The following is a 25177-nucleotide window of genomic DNA, read 5'->3' on the forward strand; positions in this document are numbered from 1 at the left end:
GGAAAAACGTGTTTAAAAGTATTCAAAGTGAAACGCCTTAAATGATGAAGACACGCCAGCATGTTGGCCTCCGGACTCACTCTCGGAGAAGTGAGAAAGGAGCAAAGGGCAAAAATGAGGAGGAGAAGAAAAAAGGTGCTCGGCTGTGGAGTGCCGCCACTTATGGGAAGCCACTTGATATGAAGGACTTAGTCGTCGAGCGTGGCATGGAAATGGGCTCCGGCGCCTGTTTGTTAACGTTTCGTGTCACCACTCGGCAAACATTAACCCGCGCACAGCCGGGAAGCGCAATGTCAACAAGCCAGAGTCAACAGGGGCTTGTTGGACGCTGGGGGTGGGGTGGTATGTGTGTAAGGATATACACAGTCGTTGAAAATGTATGGAGATTTGTTCGAAAGGTTTAAAACATGAGGACCTAAGGGTACAGTTGGTTAAAAAATAAGGCTTTAATATTCATTCTGCGTCTAACTCGACCTCCAGCTATTATCTTAAATGCATTTAAAACGTTTACAAAATGCTACCTACTTCTGTATGGGCAATGATATTCATATTCATTCTACGTCTAACTACAACCTCCAGTCATTATCTTCAGATTTATTTGTAATATTCACAAAATGCAACTTCTGTACGGGCTTTAGTATTCATTCTACGTCCAACAGTAATAAGAAGCGGCTCAAAAAAACATGGTTCTCTAAAATTTACAAGCCAAGACGTTATAAAAACACTTAAAAACAGTTGAGAAACTATTTATTGCTATAATATATTTATAGTAGAACTATGAAACACCTTGTATTGTTCAAGTTAACGTGCGCAAATGCTACTCTTAAGATTCACCAAAAAAATGGACAGCACATAAACATCGAAAGCACAAAAAATACCATGTAAACTAGGCAAATTGTTCGTTTTGTGGTCGTGTTTATCCTAATTTCACAAATTCACTTTATGTCTGAATAGAGCCTATACTTTGATAAAGTATGACTTAACATCGGATCAAATGGCAAATTGATTGGTTCATATCCGCCATGGTTTCTCATGTAACTCAACGTGTTCTTTATTGAACAGTATTTTGTTTACAAAACGTCAAAGGTAAGCTAGCATTCCTGAGCTACAAAAAATTAGATTTAAAATATGCTTATTTGATCAAAACAATGACGTCATACAGTATTACGTAATAAGAATATCAAAGCCCATACAGAAGTAGGTATCATTTCGAACGTTTCGAATAACTCTTTAACTCTCAGAGTTATTCGAAACGTTCCAAATACAACCTATTTCTGTATGGGCTTTGATATTCTTATTACGTCTTACTACAACCTCCAACCATTATGATCCAAAGTTCATACAGTATTGTAAATGGCTTTTTGTCCTTCCAGCGCAAAAATCGGTATCGGAAAAAAAAAACGCGAAAGTATCGGAAATCCCTAAACAACGATAATAATAGAAAGTTGGTAAATGTCGGTTGATCTGTTAAAACGGCAGGTAGGGCGAATGGGCGCAAAACAACCAAAGGTAGAGCATATTTGCTGGGCACACAACTGATGACAGTCGGCGATGTTGGATCACAAAGGCTGAAGCTTACATATTGGGTCGCGCCCCTGTATATTTCGCTTACGTGACTCTGTTTGTCAAGGGTATGTTGTCACGCGAGTTAAGCCTAAACTGAGGACGTTTTTTTAAGAAATGACGCTGGTTCTGCCTATACTAACGTTTTGTGTCCTATTCAAGGGTTTTAGGAATAGCTTTTTTACCAAAACGATGAATTTTTTTTCGTACCGGAACATGGATTTTTTTAGAAATGACGTCACAAAGTTACGCCATAGCGATACATTTTAAACAAGTAATTTTACGAAATCCAGGTTATGGTTCGATGACATGCACAAAAATGAAGAAACCAAAGTTTATATACATTCTAGGAGATGGCGGAATGGTTTGGGGAAAGACATTGGCCTGGTAAAAAACATTTTTACCGGTATGGCGTCCTGGCTTACTTTCATCACTGATTCTAAGTGGGCAACATTCGTGCACGTTTTGCCACCTGTTAACCCTAGCTATGATCTCGTATAAACTTAAAAACATAGCACCACATTAAAGAAATCACAGACACCTTTTACGTAAATACAGGTAGAGTTACGATTCTAAAGTAGGAAAATTAGGCACGCACTCCTCATAGAAGCAAAACTATTCAAAAACGTCCAAACGCGAGTTATTTTCAAATTTCTTGATTGAGTTTTAAATCTGTTGACAGCATTTGTATAGTAATAAAACTGTACAAGTAGTGAATAAAGTAATTATTAAACAACGATTTTTAGTTTTTCTTGTTTAAAATTTATTGTCTCTTTCATTACTTTTAACAAGCAAAAAAATCGCGCCAGTTAAAACAAAAAAGTTTGAGAACCACTGGTAAAGATTATGTTTAAACATCGAAACTCGTAATGAACCAAAACTAGGGCGGCGAATACATACCGGTGGTCTGTTAGGAAACATCCTTTTCCTAACTGTGTAATCCAGGAAATCAGGAAGTGTTTCGCTCAATGTCCGTTACGTTGTTCGGAACAGCTTTCAACAAGTGCTGAATCAATCAGGTACTCCGTGTCGCTAGTATGTTAAGTATTGCTTCAAATTGCGGCGCGATTCGATTGCCTTTTCATATCTTGAGGGCCAGTAGAGTCGCCAATCCGCAGTTTTATTGCTTTCCTAAGCCTGGAAATAGATATTTGGCAGTTAGGCGTTGTGCTGTAGTGTTCGGCAAACAAGTGCTTCCCGCAAAGGCGATTTCGTTGTGATATTGGAGCGAAAAACAGCGGGTCATTTCCTTCATTTGCGCCCAATGCAATCGCATTGTTGCCCCAATTGAGGCCGAATTGACATTGGGCGACGATTAATTCAGAACAATTGCCGCCAACAATCGTACAACGGCAAAGTTTAGCGCAAATCAACAAGTTCAAGGCCCTGTAATCCACTTCCGTTTGCGGTTTTAAACTACAGATGTTCGAGCCTTTTAACCAGTGTTGTAATGACTTGAGTCAATAACTTGAGTCAATGACTCTGACTTAAGTTCACTTAATATGTCACTGTTTTTAAATGAGTTGACTTGACTGAAGTATTTTGACCGAAATCACTTGACTCTATCTCAATTGCTGCACATAGTGCACGTATAACAGTTTGCTAGCTATATTTTTCGTTTCTGTTATTTCTTAATTGATTTATTGATCTTTATGAACAAGGATGCCAATTTTTATACTTTATCGTTTCATTTTTAATCAGTGATTTCACTTAGAGTTGACTTGCTCTAATAATGACTTGACTTGGTCAACTGATGACTTAGACTAGAGCTTAACTTGTTTATTTTTTTGCAAACGACTTGACTTGGACTCAAGTTTTTTACTAAAGACTTGACTGGGAATTAAGTCATTTCAAAATGATTTGTATATAACACTGCTTTTAACTTTAACCCAGTGATTTAGAACTGTGTGTAGCAGAACTTTATGTAATTTTGACAAATAACTTATTTGTATTACTAATGAGAACGCAAGAATTAAAATCACACTATCCATTGGCTTAGTGAAAATATTATTGCACTTAAAACAGTATCGTGTAATTAGGGTTTTTGTTAAATAATAGTTATCTGGTTTTGTAAAAAAATGTTTTATTTTCGAATTTGTTTTTAATTTTTTATCATTTTACAGGCTCAAAAGTTTGACAATCACTGATTTAAACGCTTAACCGCACGAAAATGTACTACAATGGAATCAAGTGACTTACTGCCGAAAAAAAAACATTCAATGCCTGAACCTTTCCTGACTAAGCCCTTTACACTTCAAACGGCTTTCTGAGAGCGTTGCGCTTGAAAAAAGTAGACATGGCTGCCAACATCACGGTAACAATGTGCTCGAACCGGACCCAAACTTTTCAAGGATCCCAGATACTTAGCGCAGCGACACAAAAGATTTCCGACTCGCTACTAAAATCACAGGCCGCATTATTCAGGCGACATCACAAGCGAAAACAGGCTGCAGAGGAAATTTCTTTCAGGCCAGCTTCGCTCCTATTCAGACGCGAGTGTCTTAAGAGCCATTCAGAACCCTTGAAAGGAAAGCTAGCAGTGTCTGCGCTAAACTTCTTGGCGACCATAAGGAATACTGAAAACCCATACTGCCAATAAAAACAGAGCGCCGGGTCTCCATTGAAGAGCCCATTGGCGGCTGATACATTTACAGTAGTTTAACTTTAACGGACCTTTGTTAACCCTATTCATACAGGAAATTAGGATGCTACAATGCAAAAGCGAAACCGGTAAAACATGATTTGAACACTATCTGAACTAATCAATGTAATGCTATTGTAACTAAACAACTACAACTGAAGTATTTTTCGATAAATTTGTTCCTTTTCCGCTGCTGTACATTTCAGCGGTACGACCGAATTGTATTTACATAAGAGAACCTGTTAACACATTAGAACACCTCGTGTTACAAAATGCGCGACTGAAAACACATAACCTCAAACAGACAACAATACTCCAAAAACAATGGCGCCTTACAAGACAATCATGTTTCCATTGTTGGTGCCAAATGCCTACTATGACGTAACAGTTAACCTCACCAAAACTGTAAAAGTTGTACATGCTGCTGCTAAAATTGCTCGTACCAATGCTATTTTTAACGCAAAGGCGGTAAAACTAAATCTGACTAACTGAATAACACTCCAGCATTAACTGTACACTGACTAAACAGAAGCGGTATCAAACAGCGTAGAGCAGCCGCACATTGAACCAGTCCCAGCAAATAACATCGACTGTCATGGTTGGTCGCAGTCAGTAAACTACAGCGCGGCATAAAAGGCGGATAATGGCCGCCCCATAACAGGCGTTACGACGACTAGCCTACGAGCACTTTCGGCAATCTCTCGGCGCAAGCAAATGCGGTCAGCCGCTAATGTTAGCTTAGTCTGCCGTTCGCTCGTGAAAACAGAAAAGGAAAAGGCCCACACAGCAAAGAACGGCAGACTGACAAGACTGGCGGACCCAACGTGGCGACGCGCGGCAGGCCAATCGCGTCGCTCGCGCGCCTGTCAATCAACCCAACGCGGCGACGCGTCAAGAAAGATGTACTGACTCGGCTGCGGGATATTTGAATGGTCTGTAGTGAGTGAGGTAGTGGATTTTAATCGCCAGTGTTCGCCAAGTAAATGTTAAAAAATTGGATTCGCGAAATTCAAGCTGAATTGTTATGTGATATAATTGTTTTTCAATGTATTGAAATTTGCCAAATTGTTTCACACCTATTAATGTCCAAACCACGCAGATGATATACAAAAATCACAAATTAACCAATTCTTGTTTTCGTTTGCTAACTTGAGAATACTGCTTTTTTTAAATAATCAATTTTAGTAAAATAATCCCGTATAAAAATTAATAATCTCATTTCCTAAATATTGCAAGCTACCTAATATGGAAATCGAGTTGGGGTTCATATTTCATAATTTACGCACATATTGGCTTTACCCTACTAGAAAACTTATTTTTGAAACAGAAAAACGGCAGTTAGTGAACCGTAAATATATTACTACCGTTTTTTTTTTACTTTTACTAAAACATATGTTATTCACCAAACATAAAATCAGCTTATTTTTTTTCTTTAAAAAGTAAAAATGTGCATTTTTATTGGAAGATATTATAATGAGCACAAAGCGACCACCAATTCGTAAATTTGGTTAGTTTGTAAGTTTTGAAAGCCCTAATTTTCTTTTTAAACCGTAAAACCATACATCCCTATCTATTGTTTTTATCACATGTTCATAGCGCCCGTTAGCGGTGTTAACAAAATCTCCAGTCTAACTTCTTCCAAACAAAGGTAATAATGACTGTTTTTTAAGTGAACACAATTTCTTGATTGGCTAACATTAAACTTATTTTCAGTTCATAGTGGTAGAACAGACCTAACACATTTTTTCTGGTGACTCATTCATAGAATTCATTATACTTTTTTTAGAATTTTTAAATGCTTGGAAATTTCGCAGTAGGTAAGATTTTTCACACAACTTGCTTGTAAATATTAACGGGTTGAAAAAATTAAGTTACAATAAGAGAGAAGGTATCAGATAATTATATCTACAATTTATTTTATGCCTACCACTTTTGTATTTCAATTTGAAAACAAAACTAGTATTTTTTTCCGTTTGGTTAAAAACTTATAGCAAAAATAATTAATAAACTCTAAGAAATGTTTTTTATTTTTTTACCAGGTCACGTCGTAACTCGTTGAAGGTATTTAAACCAAGATTTTAGGCGATAACCGCAGACTTCACCTGTTTCAGACGTTCCGTTATGACGTAACTCTGTGATGTCATCATTTTTGAAAACTTTCATGCATCCCTCAGAAAAAGTTTTTATTGTTCCCATCAGAAAATCGTTGTACTTTCTCCCCAGCTTATTGCCTATTTGAACTATGTAATTTGATAGATAAACTACAAATTTTCTGACAACGTTGTTGAATGGACTTGAATTAGGATCTTGATTTCAACTTTAACTCAATACCGCCACCTGTCGTTTAACTTTATTGCGCTTATTTCGAGGTTGTTAAATGTTGGCCTTACATGAACTTTGGCTACTACTCACTGACGTTATGTTATCTGGAAAGTTATTGTAGAATTAATATATTTGTAAATATGTATTGCATAGCTAAGCAAAGTAAACTAGTAAGTTAAAAAATCAGCTTAAAATAACTTAACTTAAAATATTTATCACGGTATTACTCAGCTGGCCTATGTCTTACTTACAGTTTAATAAATCATGTAAACAAGTAAACATTTAAGTCATCTTTTGCGAAATCGTATTGTTTCCTTCAGCGGTAAAGTTTTTGTTTCCTATTCCACGTGATACGAAGCAAAGCATTATGGGGAAATTAAAATGCCATCGTTGGTTAAACGTTTCCTTTCTCTGTACCGTTTACTATCCTAGATTAATAACCAAATAGGTTACTTACTACTAGTATGTAACTTGCTCAAAACATTTATAAAGGAAACAAGCAAACGTAAAGATTTTGAAGCACGTTTTTCATCAACATAAAAAGCAGACCGGGGAATTTTTGCAAATGTCATTGCGCATGCGCGAATAATCGGGCGGTATACTCACAATGCTCGACGCTGATTGGTTGAGCGCTGCTTAACGAAGCATGAAGCTTTGCTGATTGGTTAGCTTTCTTGACTTGCTGTAAAGTCACATGGTTCCACCAGCTATTCGTCGTTGGTTAACTTGCCTAATTAGCTGTTTCGGCAAGTTGTTGCGTGTTTTGTAGCTTGTTAAAAGCAACTTCAGTATTTCAAAACTCGGGTATGGCTACTAGCGCGCCTACTTGTGATTGAATTAAGTCTTTCTGTAAAAAACGACTAGAAGTCACGTAGATGTATGTTGACTAGCGAACAGTTTTAGGGATTCAGTGTGTTTCTAATTCAGTTAACAGTTGTTTGCAAACGACCAAGTTATAGCATTTTTAAATATGTCTTTACATTGACTAATCGTTTCATGCTTGATTTTCTGTTACACCTTTAATTTGTGTGTTAGTAGATTTCTAAACTGCTTTTTTAATACTTTACCTAATTACGCAGACTGTTTATTTGCAGTGATGTGCAGACGTACAATCATGTTTTTTTAAATCCTGCCACAATTCAACTATTTTTTTGAAATTTTAGTGTACCATATACTAATTGAGATATGCACAAAAAGTTCTGTAAAAAAATATGGGGTGTACACCACCTGCCACAGATTGCAGACTCGCCTGTGCAATTCCAAAAGTTGCCAGTATGGCATACTTGTGCGATTATCATTTCTTAAATAAAGTACAATTAAACAATTCTCGAAGTTGTTGTTTTGCTGTAAAACCATGTGTAGTGTAGCACTTTTAAAGGATTTTTTATATTTTAACTCATTTAAATTTGGATTAATTTCAAAATTTTTAGTATAAAGTGCAAATATAAATTAAGCAAGTTGGTGTTGTACGTAAAAATTGCATGTAACACTTCGTTTTTTCAAGGGTTTTTGAAATTATGAATGTTCCACTGATTTAAATTAGATTACTTTCAAAATGCCAATTTGTGCTGGCTACAACTGTCACAAGCGCATTCAGAAAGGGACCTCATTATTCAAGTTTCCAAAGAATCCTGATGTGTGTGAAAGCTGGTTACGATGCCTGAACCGCGAAGATCTCTATGACTTCACCTACGATGATTTGAAAAATGGAGGATTTCGTGTGTGTCAAAAGCATTTCGACACAAGTGATATTTACAAAAAGGTAAACTTTTTAGGGTTGACATTTTGCACTCGATGTAGCGACCTCAGTTCGCTCAAAGCAAAAGTTGATAAGCAAACATTAATTGTTGTTATCAGAACCAATGGACTTTTTTACTAAAAAACAATTAGGTATATATGATGGAAATTCAAAGGCTACATATGTTTTCTATTCAGGCGAGTGCTGAATGGTAGACATCAGCATGACTGGTAGTGCCAATTTTAATTCAATATAACTCTGCTACTATTAAATGTCTAATCATTCTTTTCAATTACTCTGTCACCTTATGTAGTAAAGTTGTAATAATGCTGTTCATCCTTCAAATCTGAATTGTTTAAAAATGTTTGGCATGACTTTTTATTTGTCTTGAAACCGAAGGGTTGTTCTTCTATGCTTTATTGTATCGGCCAGGTTGAAAAGTTGTCCTGTGATGAAGAATAATCCCTTCAAAGTTGTACACTTGGCCGCAAAAAATAAACTTAAGTCAGCCAACACGATAAACTTTGACAATGTTTACCGTTTTTATGTTATGGTGGCATATCCAGGGTTAGGTTCTGGGCAGGGGTATTTCCAGAAATCCAAATAGGGTGGGGACCCAGATTTTCAACTTGGGTTATTCCCAAATTTTCTGTGTGCTGGTAATGATTAAAGACTTAAAAAAATAGTGACGGATGACAACATATAATAGTGAATGACGTCATAAAGCAGAAATTTCGTTGACTCAGGTGTTCGATTTGCATCTACATACATTCGCAGAACTGCAAATTGGCTGTTTTTGTCTTTTAGTTATTTAAACATTGTTGTTTCAATTAGCAAAAGCCATGCAAAAGTAAATTTCTTTATTTTTTTATGTTTTTAACTAGGGATGTTCAAAGTAGAATCCCAAGGTATTCTAGAATAATAGGTTTCAAATCTAGAATAACGAATCCAGAATAGCGAATCCTAGTATATTTTTGTTAAATTATTTAACCTTGGTTTTGTTTGGGGAAGGGATAAATCCTAATCTACCCTACAGGGCCCACAATCACAGCAATAAATCGCCCAAACAATTTGCTAACGAATGCTAGACAATTAAGCTGTACATAACTGCATAACCTCGCTGAATATTGGCCTAAAGTTGACCTTAAGTAACCCTATAGTGCAGTTTGTACGGCCAGCAAGTTTTACAATGTAATATTACTTTTTGCAACTTAATGCATTTAAGGAAATTGCGAACTCCGCACCTGACATTACACGTTAATCGCTCGCCCAATAACGCTTGATTGACACTTAATTATTAGACAAACGTTATGCGAGACGCAAAAAACGCTGATACTGCACTACGAGGTTGCATTTAAAGCAAGCACTATAAATTGGTCGCCGCAGCGACATGCCAACTTACCACACGCGTTTGTACAATTAGGCGCAACAATCCGCGGTAAAACATTAAATTATATCGGTTCCAATTACCCGAAATAAACGGCAGAATTGGATTCGAATCCCATCTGGATTCGAATCCAAGGATTTGATATTCTACTTTGAACATCCCTATTTTTAACATATATCATGAGGAGTTTATCGCGGGACTCTGTTATAGCAGTAAATACTACATTAACCTGACTAGCTTCAAACTTTTTTTGACGATTTTGTTGCCACACCCTTTAAAGTTTAAACAAACAAGTTGTATTGTTTTTAAAACACTGTTTTTTAATTTTTAAGGGTTCAAAGACATTTCTGAAGAAAGGTGCTCTCCCCACGGTACATATTGTGCCCAACACAAATCCATGTACACTGGAAACTCCATTTGCTTATTTGGAAGAAGGAGGTGGGCAATTGTTTTATAAATATATATATACACGGTTGTAGCAGAGGGACGGTTTTAATAAACAATTATCACAAAACTAAAACCGTAATTGCTGCAATGTTTCATGTGCAACATTTTTTTACATCGCTAATATTGCACCTGGCGTTAAAAGCATGTCTGTGCTTATTGCCACTTGTATCGTTGTTTCATTTAGCAGTTCGCCTGTCACCGACTCCAGTAATGTCAAACAAAACAGGCTTGATAACGAATATATTTTTTATTAGCCTCAATCTCGAAAAGGGTCGCTTGATCGCCGCATTTTGAAACTGAAATTAAGATGTCGGCGAACTATAGCTTCCCACTAAACTGATAATAATAAATGGCCATTTTACCGTAACTTCAGTAATAAGCCATGTTTGTGTTTTTTTTTTTTTTTTCAGCTAAATAATTTACTAATTATACAGAGTTCAAAAAGGGCGATTTTGAAATCATACCATCGGCGAAATTAAACTACAAATATCACCAAAATTTTTGATAAGCATCGTTAATTTTGCTGACAACGAAGTGCAACAGTTTGTGATTGATACGTCACAAAGGCTGTTTCCGACACCCCAATTCTGCGCAATTTAAATCACTTGACAGTCGGACGTGAATAGTCGTCAAGGTGTTGCAATTTTTCTAACTTCAAATAGACGACTTTAAACAGCCATAAGCTCCTAAAAATCACCATTTTTAGCTTCTAGAATACACAAAACGTAAAAATTTTCGGCTTCCCCGTACTCGGTGGAGGTTGTTCATACCACACCTCAGACCTCCTGGGGCCTAAGCCTAAGTGATTTGGGTTACTGATCATGTGAAACAGTGGCGTATCCAGGGGCTGGGGTTTGCGACCCCCCTTTTTGTGAGTGATATTCTCGTTTTTTGTTGGTTTTGGTCAAGGTTTAACAAACTATCTGAAGCGACAATGTTTTGCGTAACCGAAATCTAACTCAAAACTAGGGATGTTCAAAGGAGAATACCAAGGTATTCTAGAATAATAGGTTTCGAATCTAGAATAACGAATCGAGAATAGCGAATCCTAGTATATTTTTATTAAATTATTTAACCTCGATTTTGTTTGGGGAATGGATTAATCTTTTTCTACCCTACCGGGCCCACATTCACAGCAATAAATCGCCCAAACAATTTGCTAACATGTGTCAATTATAATAAAAAATGTTTTACATTCTTAACAACTGTCATTTAAAGCAGTTGTGTAAGCTGTAATACATGTCCACTGTTCAGGTTGTTGCCAAAACTTATATTTTTGCCAATAGTGAGTACAATGCAACACTGCACACAGAACTCTTTAGCAATTCGGTACAGTTTTTAAAAGCATTGTTGGGTCTTAGTGCTTCTTTTTTGACTAATTGATCTGTTATGCAGTCAAATAATGTAATGCAAATAATACAAAGTTACTATTGACATAACAAATACTTGACAATTTACGCTGGGCATAACTGCATAACCTCGCCGATCGCCAGACGTGAAGTAATTGGTCGCCCGAAAAAGTGCTGACAGGTTACATTAAAGCAAGCACTGTAGATTGGTCGCCGCAGCGACATGCAACTTACCACACGCGTTTGTACATTTAGGCGCGACGTCGGCGGTAAAACATTAAATCAATTGAAGGAGCTAATAGAATCTAATAGCAGCAAGTAAAATTGTTTGTAAATTTAAAATAAGAAAGGAAATTATTCTTTCCAAGTTGAACTCCAGAAAACTTCATGCATCATCTAAAATTCTAAATCAAAGCAGAACTTTATGTCATTTGCAGTGACATGCAACACTGGACAAATGTTATTGTTTTGACATTTTCGGCAGAAATTCAATTTTTAATACTGGCCCAATTAGCATTCGCAGTCTCCTGCCGCTATATCTATTTGTAGTGAGTTTTATCTTCCATAAACATTAATTTAAAGTCATGTTTTACTTGAAAAGTACAGATTAAAGGCAAATCCAAAATTTTGCCTTTTTTATAAAATTTTGATTTTCGGCACAAATTTAATTTTTAATACTACTGCAAATAAATGATAAAATGCAAACTCTGCAGATCTTACTTGCCTCAGTTATTCCATAAATGTCTAAAAAAACAAGTATTAGGTCACAGCAGATGAATTTCACTTCAAAAATATAGGTTGAACATAACCTAAAATTTCTCATTTTAACCCGATTTTGCGAATTCCGCAAAAATTCAACTCTATTTCCTCACACCAATACATGTTCAAATGAGCTTAAATTTTGTATACAATGGTTTTAGGTGTCTATCTATCAAAATCCATACGAGTCAGGTGGATTTGAAAAAAAAGTGATTTTGCGACCCCCCTACTATATATGCTTCCAACTATTCTGGAAGACAGGCTGTATTAACCGCATTGCAAAAATATACTGATTCTAAACAAGCCATTTTTTTAGAATTTCACTAATTCTTTTTTAGACTACATAATAGTGTCGTAACATGTTAAAATATGTTGTCACAAACAGGGCAGACTTACATCAAAAAAACATAAATTGCTGCTTTTTCATAAAATTTCGAAATTCTGTACAGAAAAAACCTGACGTGATAGAGAAAAACTACCGCCATTTTCGGAATCAATGACCTCGAAATAGGGGGAAACTCCTAATAGGGTGCGCGGAGCTTTTAACAAGTCAAAATTTGTAAACCAGTGTTATATATATATTTTTAGTCCCACAGCCATATCCCAAAGTTGGAGTTCGTAAAGTGGTTGATATTCCTGCACGAGCTTCACTGCAGCAAGAAAAGCTAAGAGAAAGAAGAGCTACTGCAGTAAGTTACTTCCAATATTTATGTTTCTGTGTTTGATTGATCAAGAGCTTTGCAATATATATTCTGTGAGCACTGGCTTGCAATTACCTTAGGGTAGATGAGTGTATAAACACTGTAATAAAAGAACCAAAAACACTCACACATGGCATATGTGAAGCAATTGTCATTGTGCCATTTGCATTAAACTTTTTTTCAATTGATTGATAAAGCTCAGATTTCAATCACATTATAAGCCTGTTTTGCAACAATAGAGTTCCGAATGAGAGCAAAGGTTTAAAGTTTTAACTTTTGATGGCATACATTCTTGCCAAATCCAGAGTGCCAACTTTTAAAAATGAATATGATTATAATTGACTTTTTGTCTAATATAACAAAATTGAAAATTGTAAGTTTGACTACGGACAAATTTGGGACTGCATAGAGTCCTAGGTAGAGATCGACCGATACCCATTTTTTGGACCGATACCGATACCCGATTTTTTACAATTTTTCAACCGATACCCGATACCGATACTGATTTTTTTTTATATACCTGGGAAATGTTTAAAACTTGAATTAATTGAAAATAAAATCCTAATAATGTTTTAGTTTATATACCTTTCTTAATTATTAAACTATTATTTTGCATATTAACTTGGGGTGATGCTAAAACCAAAATTTTTTTGATAAAAAAATGGGTAAGTTGTTTGTTGTACAGAAAAATTATATCATATTTTTGTACTAAAATATCGGCCAAAGTATCGGCCTACATTTACCGATATCGATATATCGGTAGGAGGCAAATATCAAAACCGGTAATTATCGGTCTATGTCTAGTCCTAGGTCGGGCTCCGTCTCAACAGCCTGTATTCCTCCAATTCACGTAGTTAAAATAAGGTGGCTATTAAGCAAAGTACACTCCTAGGTGTGTCATTTAATTTATCTACCCAATTTAAGTGGTTGGAAAATATTCCCCCACTACTCGAGCCCCGATTTCAAATCCAACAAAACAAATATACACTGTCGAGTAGAGATAGACCGATAATATCGGGCGATATTTGGCTTCTACCGATATATCGGTATCGGTAAATGTAGGCCGATATTTTAGTACAAAAATATGAAATAATTTTTTCTGTACAACAAACAACTTACCCATTTTTTTATCAAAAAAATTTTGGTTTTAGCATCACGCCAAGTTAATATGCAAAATAATAATTTAATAATTAATAAAGGTGTATATATAAATCAAAACATTATTGGGACTTTATTTTCAATTTATTCAAGTTTTGAACATTTCCCAGGTATATAAAAAAAATCGGTATCGTTATCGGATATCGGTTAAAAAATTGTAAAAAAATCGTGTATCGGTCCAAAAAAATGGATATCCGTCGATCTCTACTGTCGAGTCAGACTTTGACTTCCAGCTCTAGTATGAATTGGACAGTTTTATCATTGATGCTTGGAATTTTAATTTTCTTTGGTCAGGCACCTGTTGATGATAGTCCACTTGAAGATGTTGAAATAATCCAGTACTGCAGCGTTCCCATGTGCAGCAACAACTCCAAACAACAACCACACATAGAATTTCACCCGATACCTGAAAGAAGGGTCCAGGTTAGCGGATCCAACAGGATAACACTTAATGAAATCTGGATGAAGTTTCTCAACACCATTATGTCTCTTTGGGGAATGAAGACCAATATGATAAAAGTATGCAGATTTTTCGGGTTTTTTTTTTCAACTTTGTTTAAACAACGTTAAAATAGTCATTGCAGAATACCTTTTATTTTAAAATTTTGATAAAGGACTTTTTAACACAGATTTTTGTTCTCAAGTGCTCTTAATCATACTTGTGTTTAAATGATGTTCCCATTATTTTGACTCAATTTTATTATGTTGTAGTAAATATACATATTTGCAAAACAGACATAACAATCTTCATTGACAGCTGTATTTGTCTAATTCTAAATCTGCAAATCAGTTGGCACTCTTTAATGTAATATTGTATTAAAATCTTAACAATTTCACACCACTGTGCTTCATCTAACTCGTTTCTCTATATTTTGTTGACAAATTATTTGCTTGTTTTAGAGTTTTTTCGCAAATTTTAAAGCAATTATACACCTTGACTGCTTATAACCGTACTGATGATTTATTAGGTTAAGATCCCAATGGTTTAATCTCGGTAGAAATACACAATAGACCACATTCTAAACCACTAGGTGAGAAAAGCGATAAACACCCAATAAACGTACAATGCTAAAAAACAAGGCTGTTGGTTTCTAAAGGCTGCTACCGCACAGAAAATGGTACTTATAAACCTAAGCTGTATAATTTCTTATCATGATTTGTGGCCCTGAAGAAGATTGGCCAAACAGGTGGTAAAAACGTTGGTAGTTTAATATAGGTTTGTTTGTTGTATTTTATGAAGCACCAATGGTCGATGAGAATCTGTTCAATTCACTTTAAAGATGACGACTTTATAATGATGCCAGTGAAAGATGGCAAGCAATTGCGTATTCTCCGAAACAATGCATTTCCTAGTGTAGACCCACTGTTCGAGAGCTATCTTTCCGCACAACGCAAGTAAGTGATGACTAGTTTAGTTTTTAATGATGTATAGTCAAGTGTGGTAAACAAAAGACAAGTTTAGCTAACAGGTCTGCCTAACTTTTGTTTCTAGCAGCAGAAGTTTTACTTTTCATCTCATTAAGCTGATGGGTTTACATTTTAAATCACAAAAAGATTTTTAATTTCATTATAAAATAAACAAAAAAAATATTTTACAAAATCTGTTGTTTTTTTACCCTGATTCATGAGAAAAGAATAGTTGTGATGGCATTGTTTTTTTACCCCAACTTCAGCAACATTTGTTTTACCACAAATGGCTATATTTGTAGAAATTAGTGTTGGGCGTGTGCTTTTTACTTGATATTATATTTAACCCCTTGCTCTGGCATTTATATCATATTTTTTTAAAGGAAAAGCAGTGTCCCGCAATAAAATATCTAACTGGGAAAATAAAAGTCAATGAACAATTAACTTAAAACAGTATAGAACTATTCAGCAGCACACGGATCAACAATAACTTTGTAGTGTTTAAGTCGTCATGTTTATATTAAACTTTTTAGATTCAATATTTTAGAAGTCATATCCCCCCCCCCCCTCTCAAACAAAACTTGGTTTTGTGCATGATTATTGCTAATAGCTAGAAGTGCTGTATCTATTGATCAGACTCTAGTGTGCTTTTTCGCCATTTAAAAGAAGTCAATTTTAAAGAAATGCATATTTAAATAAATTCACACTTATAAGAATGATGTTTAAAGTTGGGTTTGCTTACAAAAGTCGCCAAAGCATCATGCTATACTTACGATTAGTATTTAGGTTGCAGCGAAAACTGTTTGAGAAGAGCACTGCTCTGCACTCTTTAGGTGAAACAAAATTTGCCATTTTTCTCATGTTTTTCCTGTGCTTTAAATAGGCTTTTAGTTGAACGTCCAAAACACCCTAATCGTACTGATGCTCTCATGAAGAAGAAAGCAAGACCTCCACCTCCCATAAAAGTTCCTTCCTCATCGACGAGTGCTGCTACAAGTCGACAATCCACCATTTCAGCTGCTGTGAGTCGAATGAGAGATAAAGCGATAATTTTGGCTGAAAATTTGCTTCTACCGGAATCAGTAAATTTTTGCTTGTATCGTTTGATATAGCCTTTTTTAAATAAAATTTTATAATTTTTTCCCCCAAAATACAGTTGTAAATCTGCCATTTGAAAAGACTGATAGATGAATAATTTGAGTGAGTCTATCATTAAGTTAACATAGTGTTGCAGAATTATTGTATTCTTCTACCTGAGTGCTAAGGCTTGTTGCACATTCCATCAACATTTTATTCGTCTGTATTCACAGGGGATTGGATCTTTAGTCAACCTGGAAAAGCTCAAGTCAAACCCAAACCCTAACGCCATACTAAAAACCCTCGTCAATCAAATGAGCAACGCAAACGGCATGAAGCTTCCCATCAGTGTATCGTCGCAGAAACCTGGCCAGGCTTCTTTTTACCTTCTACCGGTGGTAGCTGGGAAAAACAGCGCCGAGAAAATGCTGCTAATTCCGACCGCTGAAAATGCCAAAGACCAATCTGCGGCAAACAGGTAACAAGTAGACCTAACAACATATGAAACTAAAAATCGAGTATAAAGTCATTTGTGAAGAAGCAAACTTGTTTTCTTAATGTAATCTTCAAAATAAAAATAAAAATCCTATTCAGTTTTATACACTAATATTTTAATTTTCATGGACTAAAAACGACCTTTATGGATAAAAAACTACTCCATGTACCTCCAAGGGTTGCATGTAACCCACATCGAGGTCGAGCCATCCAGTTTTAGATCTTAGAAAATGTATTATATATTTTTTCTTTAAAATGTTTTAATGTTTTTGAATATATTTCATAAAAGTGTGTAACAACCCATTGTGACTACTATTTAACTAAGTATGTGAATTCCTGTGACTAAGCTTAACCAAGTATATACTTCCTGCTAATCTTAACACAGTCCATTTTCCCCCATAGGACCTTCGTAACGGTGCCACTGGATCCAGTGGGCCCCCAAAAAAAGCTGTCCCCGATTCTTCCGGCCCAACCAGTCCCCACCCCCCAAGGGGCAACGAAAATAGACCCCAGTCTACCGAAGAAACCAGCCCGGGTGCTAAAAATCAAGCCGAACAGTGGAGCGGTTGTGATCAAGCCTCTCCTAAAACCGGGCGCCGGTCAAAATCCCCTCTACATCATTAAAAAAGCACAGAATACTGTCCCAGCCCCAGCTGAACAAAACAGCCCAGCGAATCAGCCTATCTTCATTGGTAAGCCACAAAAGATTCTCAAGGCCTCAGGAAAGCCCTCTAAACCTTCAGATCCCTCCAAAGAGCAGCCCTACCCTTTTAAACTTCCTTCTTATGTAACCACCGACGTGAAACCAGTTATAATCGACCCATCCACCAACAACTCGCAAATCGCCAGCGTCGCTGAAATAGCCGAGAACATCAGCAAGCAAGACGAGCCCGTCACTCCCGGGGGATTTCCCGTAGCGGCTGTGACGTCATCACCCGTAACGTCAGCACCCGTGACGTCATCTGTCTCTGTGAAGAAAGAGACGCCCGATAGCGATTCGTTTGCTTCTGTGATGAGCGTTTCTCAAACTGGTGGGGTTAAATTTCGACTTGGAAGTCAAAGTGGAGGAAGCGGTTTTGTTAAGCTTAATGAGCTTGTTAATAAAAGGAGGCTGCAGAACGTGAAGTTGAACGTTAGGGAGACGCCAGCTGCTTCTAAGGACCTTATTCCGACCTCGCCCGAATCTCCAATGCAACAGAAGCCGCAGGAGAAACAACAGAAGCCACAGAACATACTGAGGAAGAAAAGGCCTTCAGCGGATAACAGTGGCTTCAGTATGCAGGGGATTACAAAGCTAAGCGATGCTGAGATTCTGTCGTATTTTTTTGACGGACAGGATGCAAAGAGGCCAAAGACCGACAGTTGTGACGATGCTTCTTCTTCTGCTTGCATTGAGCAAAGTCCAGAACCTTCGGACACCATTATAATCAAGGAGGAACAAGATGAAATTGAGTGTTCTACTTCAATTGCTTACGAACCCCCGAGTGGAATTGAGACGCAGCACAATATAGGTAAAGCTGATCGTTGCCCTAAACAAATCAATTATTGAAATAAGCTATTGTTGCCAGGCATAATATATAACGGAGTGTTGCTCTTCCATCAGAATATATAATAGACGTCGATCTATTATATATTCTGCTGGAAGAGCAACACTCCGTTATAAATCAATTATTGTTATATTTAATGGCCTCATGTGGTTCTTGTTCTTTCCATTTCGGTAAAGTTGTCATAATTGACACTATTTTGAGATTTTTACATGCAGTATTTTACAAGGTTTGCTCCACATTATCTGAACCTTTTGGAATCAAACTATTTGCTTTAGTATACGATAACTGCAAATCTACTACATTTTGGCGCAACAAATGTAAAAAAAATGTTTAAAAATGACCTAAAAACGACTTTTTGAGCCAGATCTACTGCAGCAAAATTAAAAAGTGTAGCTCTTTTGAAATGTTTCCCTTATATTTTTGGTGCTATCCGATTGTAAAACTCCATCTTTCTATGATTAAAAATCAGTTGGAAAAAAAAAACTTATTTAATCGCTAAACACCCGACATTTATTGCAAAATCTAAAGTCTTGCATAATAGCACCCATCACTACGTCAAGCCATACGTAACGTTATGTGTTATACCGACGTAACGAAAACCTTTATTAACAGGTGAACAATTTGAACCGGCTCCACGTCCTTTCGTCGAACTTTATTCCGACAAAAACTCCCTGGAACCGATCGAAGTCGAGCAACTTCCGGAGCCAACCTCAACCGTCAACTTGTCGGATCAAATCAGCTCATCTTTCTCGGAACAGGAGGAGGTTGAACTAGATGTTGTCGGAGAAGCTCCGGAGGATTTGGAGTTTGATCTTACGTGCAAAGAGTCAATATCCTACGATTCTGAATCGGTTGATGGGGATTCACCCACAACGCAAAGTTCGAAAGTCGCTTCTATATTCGATTATTTCTCGGACACAAAAAGCCCAGCTTCGGCCAAAGTTGTTCATCAAGATTTAAATGCGCAACATCGCAAAAAGGTAGTTTTGAAAAAGATGATAATAGAGAATATCGGATGGAAGACGATACAAGTGGTGGTATCGGTATTTTCCCGATGTTAGAGTTTTAGTGGTATCTATATTTATCCAGTACAAAATGGATGTAGAAATTTCAGCCATGAGTTGTGATCCACTGTAGTGATTTTACCTTTCAAGGTAAGGCTTGATCACAAGTTATCAATGTAAGGGCTGTGAACTAGAAATATTTTGTCCTGAAAACTAAATGAGATAGATTGATTTGGATGCAGCAATTGTACCCATGTCAAACACTTTTTTTAAAATAGAAAATGTTAAGCAATTCCATTTTTGTAACCTTTTTCGTTTATAAACAGGATTAAAAAAGTTTATCTTACCCTAATCTTTATATTCAATGCAAATTACCCTCAAAGGCGACTGTAAAAAAAAAGTTTATTTGTTTTATCAAAAAACTTTTTTAACAGTCATTGTGTTTAGGCCAAGCGACGAAACCACCCTCAAAACTCCCAGGAGCGTCGGCATACCTCTGCAGGCTTTGGATGCCCGAATTGCCTCGTACGCTTCCCAACCGCAGGTCTTGCCTCCGCTCACGTGTTCCGCCACTGGAAAGTTCTCCCGTACAAGTGCGTCTGTTGCGGAAAGCGCCATCACAGCGCTGAGCGACTCAAAGCGCACCGCTGCGGCTTGCTGTTAACTCTTTTGACGCAAAAGTGTCGTGAAAATGACGGTTGATGCGTTTTTATTTTAAGAATGATGGTTGTGTGTGGAAGCGTATATAGACATTTCTGGCCAGTCAGCGTTTCTTTCAGGCAGAGCTGCGGAGTCTGTTAGAAATAACCCGAGTACGGCTCAGACTCTTCAGCTTGCATTTCACCCATTTATACCAATACATTCGTAGATATTAAGCAACACACTACTAGGGACGTCATATAATTCATACACTCACAACACATGGTTGGAAATTATCCACCATATCTATGCTATTCCCCATTTACAATTTAAATTTGTTCCTGCGCATGTCAGACTTGGGACTCAGTTTTACGTGATCTTACTTGAATCCCGAGTCCGACTCCGACCAACTGCGATTTCGAGTAGCGAGCCCTGCTTTCAGGTACAACATATGGGATTTTTCTGTCGCGGTTTACTATCTGGTTTCAAAAGAAACCATTTTGCTTTAATTTTCTTATATTTTTGGGGGTTATTGGTTGATGTGGTAAAGAGAGAATATAGCTTAATAGCAGCCGCGATATTATTTATCTTTTCCTAAAACTCTACATAATACATTCGAAAACTTCGCGCATCTTTCACTGATTCCAACTCAAAAAAATAATAATATTTAAAAAAATATAATTAATCGTTAAAACCCTATATTTATTCCAAAATTTAGGTAAGTCTGGTATACTGGAACCCATCACTGCCTCGTAAGCCAATACGTAGCGTCACACGTCATACCGACATGACGTAATACATGCCGTTGTAATTGTCCTTGAAGTGTTTTTGCACATTTTTACCGATATATTTCTTGTTTTTGATAGTTAATTTGCCAATTTATCTATGGCGTTCTGCCAACCGTACTGGTCCTTTAAATTTGAATTACTTGTTTTTTGGACCCCCGAAACAATTGTTTCATCTGTTATTTTTGATAAAATAAAATAGTAAATTGATTTGTTTTAATTTTAAGCAATGGGACCTCTGGATGCGATTTAAGGTAGTATTAAAATGTCCTAATTGTTTTCTGTCGATGAAGAATCAAACTAGGAATGAATTTCTGTCACAATAAGTTTTGAATGTGGGCTTATGGCAGCATGTATTGTGTGTTAAACGAAACATCATTACCTCATCGGAGTGACATAAACACTACAGTCTTGTATGAGGAAATGCATTGAGGGAAATGGAAATAGGTTTTAAAAAGTAAACATTATTATCTAGTCGTTTCTGTTTAAATTGAAGTCGACCATTTAATGAGGTGTTAAGAGACTGATAATAGCTTGAAGAAAACATGAAGTTTTTTTTTTATTATGACTGAAAAGTCTGAACAATATTTGCTTCAATTTCAAGTTCTGTTATCATTTACGTGCAAGGGCGAGGAGTGTTTTTAGACTTAGTTAATGAAGTTAGGCGTCACTAAACGCCACAGGTTTGGTAGAATTTATGTAATCGCAAACTGTTCCTTATTAGATCTTGCAAACCGCAAGCAAAAGAGTTTATCGAGTTCAATTCAACTAGTGTGTTAATGCTACCAAAATCACTTTAGACTTTCAAATAAAAAAGTTAAAAATGAAATTCTAATTATTGGACTTTTTTATTTTTTAAAAGCAGCTTATGAAAAATTGCGAATTTTATAACAGTTATCGGTTGCCTGATTTTTAGAGCATAAAGCTTTTCGAGTAAGATGTTTAGCATCGTTTTCCTTCATATTCCAAGCGTTCAATTTAAAAAAATCAAGGTGAAATTAACAAAAAAACTTTTCTTATAAACTGATTTTACATCCGTAACCTTTTGTAACCACCTTAAACCAGTTTTCCCTGGAATTTGTTGCATGAATGAAATTCGCTAATTAGCAAGAATTTCTGCAGTTTGTCGGATTTATCCATCAATTTTCGTCTTAATTATTTTAACCAGGGAATCGAACCGTTTGACCTTTCAGGTTCGGTTCGGGTTCAAGGATTTTTCGGAATCCGGTTCAGTTTCGGTTTCGAGCATTTTAAAAGTTCCGGTTCAGCTCCGGTTCGACTAAATTCATTTTCAAAACCGGTTTATAAAGTTCCGGTTCGGATGCAATATGAGGTAAAAATGTGGGTCAATAAATGTAGAGTTACGCGGCGTAAACAAGCTGCTCGTTATTGAAATATCTGAAAAATAAAAAAACTAACGTTTTTTGTGTAATTACTATTCATTATTTTTCATAAAATTTTGAACATGACATAGATTAACCTTGTCAAATAGAGGTTGTGACGTCATGCTGGAGTGAACCGCTTTTGTTGATAGGTTAGGGTTCGGTTAAGGTTCAGGTTTACTCAAAATATTGGGTTCAGTTCCGGTTTGGCTCCTCAGAATTCTTCATAGAACGATTCAGGTTCGGTTACGTCTCGGGAAAAAATTGGACCAAAACCGGTTCATAAAGTTCCGGTTCGGTTCCGGTTCGACTCCCTGATTTTAACAACGACTGCCTTAAACTGATTCACCGGAACTTATTTGATTTGAAAGTAACAAAAATCCAACTGCAATGTGTTTATTTTACGCGGCTACTTATTCTTATTTTAAGTAAAAATAGGCCTAATTGGAAATGAAATTTAAGGCGATAGTCTTATTGTTACAACGGAGTATCGTCAACTTCGTATTTTTAAAAGTTAATTAAAAAAAAGTTTAACCGTGAGATGGCGACAAAGAGTAAAACGTAGTCAAGTTGCGTTTTTTCTTTGTCGATGCAGTTAAAAAAAACACTTTAATGAAGCCCTGTTTGACAGTCAGTTGCAGCTGGTACGCCTTGGGTCACTTCAAGACAACAAACAAATCGAGTTTTTAAATTTATGGATTTTATAATTTAACATTAACAAGAGCTTTGTTCGTATGGCTGTTTGTATTACAAACGTTGATGGTTTTTAACGCTAGATTTTTAAACTACTAAGTTGAAACGTTTGTACCAAAAATTACTGCAGAACAGTCTTAATTCTATAAAACAATGATTAGAGAACGGTCTTGATCAAATCGAATTAGTTGAAGGCACACAATAATCCGAAAACCAAAATAGAACCCATATACATTCTCATAACAAAAACATTAATCATAATTGACAACATACTGCAAAAAAGCAAGCGATAAGGACACCATAAGTTGTTCAAAACATGTTGTGCTTGTATAACGTGCGGCCAAACACATCTCCCTTCATTATAGACGCGCCATGAACGTTCCCCACTGCACATACACGTGTGGTTAGCCTAGAGGTCACGCGGGTTCACAAATACAATCCAGCGCCAAACATGTTATTATCCTTAATCGCTACCCTAACAACCACCCTTACGTCAGCATTCCACCACGAAAACATGACGTCATTAAGAAGCGTGTAATCTTCAAGCTGTGCGCTGCGTTGGTGGTTTAAGCGATTTGATAAATCACCAGGCTTTCTTTTTATGCTTGGTGGGTGTGTTCTTGGCCTTGCCTTATGGCAGTGTTTGTAAACAAGTAATTTAAAAAACGCACAGTTTGAGAAATGATACTATACTTTTTGTAATATTATTAGTTTGACAAACTCTGATTAAATTGAAGCGATTAATGTGAAATTTTCTTTTAGAGTCCACAGCATGACTTTAAAAAAATTAGTGACTTATTTTTCCTCTCTAAATAGCACACAACTGAGAGAAATGGGCCTAAGAAAGTTAAAATAAATCAAAAAAGAGGCTATAAGAAAAAATACAAAAGATGTCCCTGATTCGTGTGAGTTTATTATTCAAGCGCTTTTTACTCCCTTTAATTCAAACCATGAAAGGTGCACGAAAGGCCACATGTGTTTAGTCGACAACTTGATATAATTACCCCAGCTGTCCACGTATTGCCTTGGGATGGGACGGCCTTGACCTTGTGTGACGCAACAATGACGATTGGACGTAACGTAAAAATATAGTTTGCCTCAATGTTCAGTTATAGCAGGGGTTCTTAAACTTTTTTTACCGCGGACCCCTAAAATTTTTTTTTGCTTCGCATGGACCAGCGTAGGCAAAAAAATTCAAACATGACGTCATAAATTGACGTCACAATACTAACAGACTTCATAAATCTGCCGATTTCGGTCCTTGAAAAATACTAATATTTCAATTAGGCCTTTATGGACCCCCCGAAACTAGTTCACGGACCCCAGTTTAAGAACCCCTGGGTTATAGGCTGCGTGAAATTTAAAGAACATAACCTTTAGTTTAAGTATAAACGCATTAGGGAACAACAAAGAAGTCTCGATATGGATGGTAATGAAAAGTTGCCCTTATGTTTTACATAATTAAATTCTTAAACTTTGGAGCATGGTTGGAGTTTTTGGTTGAACGTAGTAAAAATATCAAAACCCATATAAAAGTAGGTAGCAATTTAAACGTTTCAATTATATATTTATTCGTTTATTATTAAAGATTTTTAAAATGAATAAAAAAAAGAGATATTCACAGCGTTCAAATTGTTACAATTAAATATTCGTTAATTTACGGACAAACTGTAATTTTAACAGATTAATTTGTTTTTTTTATGCAAATTTAAAGTCACCTTTTAATTTTAGCTTTCCTTTGCTATTATTCTGTAGTAGAGCTATTTATTACGGTTAAAAATACCCAGGAGATTCGGTATTGCGCAAAGAGCGTTACCAAATGTTACCTAGCCACTTGTGGCCTGTGAAGATAAACAACAGAGATCATAACGATCAGTCAGACTGTGACAACTAAAGGTCACAGAACACAGTAATCTACAACTGCAAATGCATTGCAACGAGGTTATGAGTTGGCCGTAGGCGAGCACAGTTGTTGCAAATACGTACCTATACGCACACCCGGGGAAAAATGGATGGCCACCTACTCAAGGCTTCGTAACCTTATACTACGTTATTTTAACAGGTGGTGTTGTTATTTTGAACT

The 25177-nt window shown here is 36.4% G+C and overlaps 2 protein-coding genes across 2 annotated transcripts in view; one reads left to right on the forward strand and one right to left on the reverse strand.

Moving 5' to 3' along the window:
• Window positions 1-2674, reverse strand: part of LOC146170347 (transducin-like enhancer protein 3) — a 66158-nt gene extending 63484 nt beyond the window's left edge. Inside the window, exon 1 of the mRNA XM_083389213.1 lies at window positions 2464-2674. Within this exon, the coding sequence (XP_083245339.1) occupies window positions 2464-2484 (21 nt within the window). The 5' untranslated portion in view covers window positions 2485-2674. The remainder of the gene's footprint in view (window positions 1-2463) is intronic.
• A 5363-nt stretch (window positions 2675-8037) lies between these two features.
• On the forward strand, window positions 8038-21127 carry LOC146170348 (uncharacterized). The gene is made up of 10 exons (XM_083389236.1): window positions 8038-8288; window positions 9984-10089; window positions 12795-12895; window positions 14360-14584; window positions 15306-15460; window positions 16356-16494; window positions 16783-17027; window positions 17447-18555; window positions 19204-19571; window positions 20043-21127. Exons 1-10 carry the CDS (start codon window positions 8082-8084, stop codon window positions 20295-20297), a joined length of 2910 nt encoding a protein of 969 aa, XP_083245362.1. The 5' UTR covers window positions 8038-8081; the 3' UTR covers window positions 20298-21127.
• The last annotated feature ends 4050 nt before the right edge of the window (window positions 21128-25177 follow it).

This window comes from Ascidiella aspersa, chromosome 1 (genome assembly GCF_963924565.1).
Source record: "Ascidiella aspersa chromosome 1, kaAscAspe10.2, whole genome shotgun sequence".
Taxonomy (NCBI): Eukaryota; Metazoa; Chordata; class Ascidiacea; order Phlebobranchia; family Ascidiidae; genus Ascidiella; species Ascidiella aspersa.